This window comes from Zootoca vivipara, chromosome 16, assembly GCF_965207765.1.
Source record: "Zootoca vivipara chromosome 16, rZooViv2.hap1.1, whole genome shotgun sequence".
NCBI classification, from domain to species: Eukaryota; Metazoa; Chordata; class Lepidosauria; order Squamata; family Lacertidae; genus Zootoca; species Zootoca vivipara.
The window spans coordinates 4,821,529-4,828,220 of NC_142599.1; the positions used below are offsets into that span (position 1 = coordinate 4,821,529).

At 45.1% G+C, this 6,692-nt stretch overlaps 1 protein-coding gene across 2 annotated transcripts in view; it reads right to left on the reverse strand.

Moving 5' to 3' along the window:
- The window catches only part of IFT81 (intraflagellar transport 81), a 51,842-nt gene extending 45,699 nt beyond the window's left edge, over positions 1–6,143 (reverse strand). For both annotated transcript variants that reach the window (XM_035098556.3, XM_088659631.1), the window contains exons 1-3: positions 5,910–6,143; positions 4,919–5,082; positions 3,258–3,361 (exon numbers count right to left, since the gene is read on the reverse strand). In XM_035098556.3, coding sequence (XP_034954447.1) covers positions 3,258–3,361; positions 4,919–5,062 — 248 coding nt within the window. In that variant the 5' untranslated portion in view covers positions 5,063–5,082; positions 5,910–6,143. The remainder of the gene's footprint in view (positions 1–3,257; positions 3,362–4,918; positions 5,083–5,909) is intronic.
- Positions 6,144–6,692: the final 549 nt, after the last annotated feature.

A 6,692-nucleotide genomic window follows, 5' to 3' on the forward strand; every position in this document is an offset into this window, starting at 1 on the left:
GCTTCGACTTATGAATTTTTCAGTTTTCAATGCATTCTTATGGGAAATCGCGTTTCCAATGGCGTTTTTCGACTTACGAAGGTGCCTTCGGAACGGATTAAATTCATAAGTCGAGGCACCGCTGTATATAAAAATGTAAAAGGTCCATGTTTGTGTTTTATGATCTTTCTCCACAACTGCTTGACCGATTGCGTCGAAATTTGGACACAACATCACATGCGAATATCCGAGGGTTTGCATACCGTTTGCATAGACAGGTGTCACACCTACGGCAGGTAAACCAGGTAAAACCCACTGTTTCCGACCACAAAACTCAGACAGCTGGGGATGCTGGGAGTACAGGAAAGGTTGCACAACAGCAGCCTCTAACGGCGGCTACACTAGTACTGCAGTAGGAAAGATTCCCTCTCCACAATATCTCGGCTTGACTTTGCAGACTAGCCCAAGTAGAGGTGGGGGCTCTCCTGGGTAGGGGGTGGGGGGAAGAGGGGACGGGAAAGGTCATGGGTCGGGACAGGGTGGGGCCAATCACAGGTGCATAAGAATGTGTAGTAAAGAGTAAGTATTATGGGTTGGTCTGTGGCATGTTCAGGGAAAGTGCAGGCCACTTGAGGTCAAGCCTTTCCAACTCTTCCGTCCGGCCTCTTCTAGGCTCCTATTAATTTGGCCCAGCTTGCTTCTGACCCTAACCCAGGTCCATTTCTGTCTTGATTACTTCTCCCATCTTAGTGCATTCAACACAAAGTCACATGCACATCACCTCAGCCACCACCCACCTCCTCTGAAAAAAATCTACATTTCCTGCAAAGCGGCTTTGTTTCTGTGCTACCAGTTTTTAGTCCTTACTGCTCCCATCTCAAAGCCCTTTCCTCCTTCATCACCTTTGCCTGTCATGGGACACAGACAATCAAGCTCTGAGCGGCAGCCACCTAATTGTGATCTAAATGCATCGTAGTTGCATCCATGAGTGCTGGGACCTGCTTTTTTGTATCAAATGGCCACACCATGAGTCTGATATTATCGTTCCCCTAGAATCATAGAAATGTGAAGAGAAGGCCTCTGTACCAGATACATCATCTGACTGACTGCCAAAGGGAAGTTGTTTGTCCCACACATAGATGTAAGGTGGCATTTAGTAAGATTATACTATATTTTCCTTGCTCATTTGAATCTGCATTTTCTATTTTAGAATGAAAACCTACAGGATAGGGAACCTGACACACAATAAACATTAATGCAATAGCACCCTCTAGTGCCCAGTATCAGTAAAAGACACTACTGAATAAACAAGGAATACAGCAACAAAGACCAAGTTACGACACATCATAAATATTTGAAAGGCAACTAGACATAGAATCGTAGAATCATAGAGTTGAAAGAGACCACAAGGGCCATCCAGTCCAACCCCCTGCCAAGCAGGAAACACCATCAAAGCATTCCTGACGTATGACTCTCAAGCCTCCGCTTAAAGACCTCCAAAGAAGGAGACTCCACCACACTCCCTGGCAGCAAATTCCACTGTCGAACAGCTCTTACTGTCAGGAAGTTCTTCCTAATGCTTAGGTGGAATCTTCTTTCTTGTAGCTTGAATCCACTGCTCCGTGTCCACTTCTCTGGAGCAGCAGAAAACCCTTCACCCTCTTCTATATGACATCCTTTTATATATTTGAACATGGCTATCATATCACCCCTTAACCTTCTCTTCTCCAGGCTAAACATACCCAGCTCCCTAAGCCATTCCTCATAAGGCATCGTTTCCAGGCCTTTGACCATTTTGCTTGCCCTTCTCTGAACACGTTTCAGCTTGTCAGTATCCTTCTTGAAATGTGCTGCCCAGAACTGGGCACAGTATTCCAGGTGAGGTCTGACCAAAATGGTACTATTACTTCCCTTGATCTAGATGCTATACAGTGGTACCTCGGTTTATGAACAGAATTGGTTCCGGAAGTCTGTTCATAAACTGAAGCATTCATAAACTGAAGCGAACTTTCCCTTTGAAAGTAATGGAAAGTGGATTAATCTGTTCCAGACGGTCAGTGGAGTACTTAAACTGAAGCGTTCATAAACTGAAGCGAACTTTCCCATTGAAAGTAATGGAAAGTGAATTAATCCGTTCCAGATGGGTCCGTGGTGTTCGTAAACCAAAAATTCGTAAACCGAGGTGTTCATAAACCAAGGTTCCACTGTACTCCTATTGATGCAGCCCAGAATTGCATTGGCTTTTTTAGCTGCTGCATCACACTGTTGACTCATGTCAAGTTTGTGGTCTACCAAGACTCCTAGATCCTTTTCACATGTACTGCTCTCAAGCCAGGTGTCACCCATCCTGTATTTGTGCCTTTCATTTTTTTTGCCCAAGTGTAGTACTATACATTTCTCCTTGTTAAAATTCATCTTGTTTGCTTTGGCCCAATAGTCTAATCTGTTAAAGTCATTTTGAAGCATGATCCTGTCTTCTGGGGTATTAGCTACCCCTCCCAATTTGGTGTCATCTGCAAACTTGCTCAGGATGCCCTCAAGCCCATCATCCAAGTCATTGATAAAGATACAGATAGGTAGCCGTGTTGGTCTGATGCAGTCAAAATAAAAATAAAAAATCCTTCCAGTAGCACCTTAGAGACCAACCAAGTTTGTCACAGGTATGAGCTTTTGTGTGCATGCACACTAAGAAGTGTGCATGCACACGAAAGCTCATGCCTCTGAGGTGCTACTGGAAGGATTTTTTATTTTTATATTGATAAAGATGTTGAATAAGACTGGGCCCAAGACAGAACCCTGTGGCACCCCACTAATCACTTCTCTCCAGGATGAAGAGGAGCCATTGATGAGCACCCTTTGGGTTCGGTCAGTCATAGATGTGTATAAGCTTGCTTATTGCATATAAGCTTTCTCATAGATGTGTATAAGCTTGCAGCCTCTGGAAGCTTAACAGAAAGCACACCTTCAGGGACTCCACATTCAGTGTGGTCTATTCTAAATTCAACTTTATACCTAACTTTTAAGCAATTGACAGTGCTCCCTGAAACACATTCACTCTTAAAGTGAAGACGTCTCATGAATTGGATGAGAAGAAATACTGTACATTTAGTACAAATAGGCAGCCAAGTTCATAAAGCATGCCATTTAGATTAATAATAGGATGCTCCTGTAAGTGACAAGATTAACTGATTATATGTTCATTCTATGTCTTTTTACAGGTTCAGATAGCTTCAACAGTGGCTGTACTGTAAAACTATCAACAGGACATAAATACTTACAAGTCACTGGTGCCTCCTGGAGGTTTATATTTAAGAATGCCAAGAAGGCTCAACATCCGTTTAGCAGTTTGCTCTGGAAGCTCTTCTCTAATGTCAACAACTTGCTGAAAAAATTAAAATAGCCAAGGCATAATTAACAAGACAAGCTTCATTTCACAAGCAAAGCAAAGCAAAGAAGAATGGATTTTAATTAACTAGCCAGGTTTCATCCAGGCCACTATCATCTTCCATGTCATGAACCTTTGCAACTCAATTCCCCCTCTCCAAGTTTCAGGCCAGCAGGCCGGCTCTGACCTTTTCATTTTTTATGTGCCCAGAGTGTTTATCCATTCATTTGTGGCTGCATACATTTTAAAAAGGTAAGCATTTCAATGCAATGTTGTTCTGGAAGTTATTGGGGGGATCGTGGTGATATCATGGGAGACTGGTTAGTCACGCCTAGAAACAGAAGGCAGGTAAAATCAGAGTACCATACCCAGCAACAAGATGTAGTGGTGGCCACCAACCTGGATGGCTCTTCAAGGGGATTAGACATATTCATGGAGGATAAAGCTATAATGATACCTACGGTATATTACTTCTAGTATCAGAGGTAGTGTACCTCCAAATATTAGTTGCAGGAAAACACATGGGAGAAATGGCTATTGCACCCAAGTTCTGTTTGGTGGCTTTCTATAGGAATCTGTTTGCCACTAAGAGAAGAGAATGCCATGGGCATGCCATGGGCAATCAAATCTGTTTAATAAGCTGAAACAGGAAAAGTGTCCTTTCACTCTTCCCTTCTTGGTGTGCTACAGTAAGCCAGGAAGTCTTCAGTTAACTGTAAGGTAAAGATAAAGGGATCCCTGACCATTAGGTCCAGTCGTGAGCGATTCTGGGGTTGCAGGGCTCATCTTGCGTTATTGGCCAAGGGACAGCTTCCAGGTCATGTGGCCAGCATGACTAAGCCACTTCTGGCGAACCAGAGCAGCACATGGAAATGCCGTTTACCTTCCCGCCGGAGCGGTACCTATTTATCTACTAGCACTTTGACATGCTTTCGAACTGCTAGGTTGGCAGGAGCAGGGACCGAGCAACGGGAGCTAACCCCGTTGCAGGGATTTGAACTGCCGACCTTCTGATCGGCAAGCCCTAGGCTCTGTGCCACCCGCGTCCCTCTCAGTTAACTGTAGTTTCTCATTATTGAAAACTATGATGAGCAAGTTCCAGAATAGGTTGTGATCTTAAACCACGGTCTGAAGTTGGTTTAAGATCATGGTTTGCTCTGAATCTGGGGTAGTATTTTTACTACCAAGTTTTATTCAGAGTAAACCCATTGAAATTAATGAAGATAACTAAGTTAGTTTCAATAACTTAGTGCCATCCATTGCACTGGCCAGAGAATTAGCAGCTGCAGATACAGTAGTTTGCTACCCCATCCTTGGGAGAAAGTATACTCAGCATCGCCAGTTGCCTTGGAATCGCAGAGCCAATGGGAAACACACTTTGTCTGGCCCTTTCCACCAGCCTGGCAACTTAAGGTACATGTATTATTATAATTTACTTTAAGCCACCTTGAGAAGCCATTTGATATAAAGGCGGGATATAAACTTTTGAGACAAATTAATAACCAGCAAGTTTCTTGACACATGTAGTTCAATATCTTAATTTTCCATCCTTACCTTTGGGTCAATCTCTCCCAGAACATCATTTAGCAGCTGTAACAGCTGCATTGACTCCAATGAGTCAAATGTGATTAAGTTGAAGTTCTTCTTAAAGGGTTCCTTGTTGAGCTTCTCAACAATAAATTTAAGCTGGTCACTCATAATGGCACTCTAGTAGGTATCTGCAGAAGAGATGAAGCAGCATCACGAGTCAAAAAAATCACTGCAAAAACATTTCTTTAAAATTAAAACCTCAGATGGGTGGTTGTGGGGGTATTGCATTTTGCTTCTAGTGTAGGTTTGACAGATGAAATATTTGTGCGTTGCAGCAACCTACCTCTAGAGCAAGATGAACAAAAAACTGCCCTGATGCAAATGCAAACCCTCACCTTCTTCCCACTGTTAGCACTCCTGGCCCCGGAGACTTCCCCACACCAAACCCCCTTCTCTGGAGGGCCTGCCCCTCACATTCTGAGTGCCTTTGCCTGGCTGGGATGTGCCATGAACACTGGTGAAGCCACTTCACCACTTCCATTAGAGAGTGGTGCACACACGTGGAAACCAGCCTACTATACAAAGGGGAAATTCACATTCACCCTCCCACGGGGAAAAGGCGCAACTCTGCAGCAGCCTGTTGTTTGTTATCCTATCCTTTCTTGTCAAAGTGTAGGTTGCAAGCTCCATCTCTCCACGTTTGCTTCTACTGAGCTTTCAAAAGAGAATAAAACAGTAACACATCCCATCTCCTGGTGCCCCTCCTACTACCAGAGGCAAGAACCGCGCGCCCCCTTCCTTAAGGGGGAGATTCGCACCGCCAGATGCCAGAGCGATTCCCCAAGTCACTCCTTTCCCCTAAACTGGGGCATACGCGGGTTGCCATGGTAACCCTTGCCTGTTTCCTCCGGGTCTCCCCCCCCCCGCTGCCCTTCTCCAAATGGATTAGCCAATCTTTCACTATACCGCTCTTTTCTCCCACAAACACCCCCAGGCTTTCCCCACGCCACATTACCTCAACCCTTCGCCCGAAACGCCCCCTCTAAATTGCCATCTCTTCCCCGCCTCTGGTGCCGGGGCCCTTGGTAACGGTTGCTAGGGTACCGTTGCTGCCGTGGAGGAGGCAGTTCCGCTCACGTGACCAAAACGGCGGCAGCGTGGACGGAAAAGAACCAAGGCGCTTAGAGCGCGCCTTCGGCGGGAGGACGCGCCCCCAACCCCGTCGACAATGAGACGTAGGCTGCGGCCTGAGCGTGCGACTGCGGCTGCGCGAGGCGAAGGAGGCGGGAAGCGGGAGAAAGAGATTAATATCTCCGGGGTGGTTGGCGCTCAGTCCGAGCCGCAGAGGGCGAGAAGCGGCAGCAGCGGAGGGAGGTCGATTCACGATAATGCCCCCCCCCAAATAAATAAATAAATACATAAACAAGGGGGAAGGGGGATATTTATTACTTCCAGCTATAAATCTCAAGGTGGTTTAGAGCAAATGTCACAGTCAAAATAGAATTGGTTCTAATAGGAACACTAATTCTACTTAGCACTTCAATAACAGTAATGCTTGCAGTGACAATAAATAATAATAAATTCAATTTATATACCACCCTTTGTCAAAAGATCCCAAATAATAATGAAAACAGAAAAAGCAAGGAAGAGTATTTCTTAAAGGTAAAGGGACCCCTGACCATTAGGTCCAGTCGTGACTGACTGGGGTTGCTGCGCTCATCTCACGTTATTGGCCAAGGGAGCTGGCATACAGCTTCCAGGTCATGTGACCAGCACGACAAAACCACTTCTGGCAAAC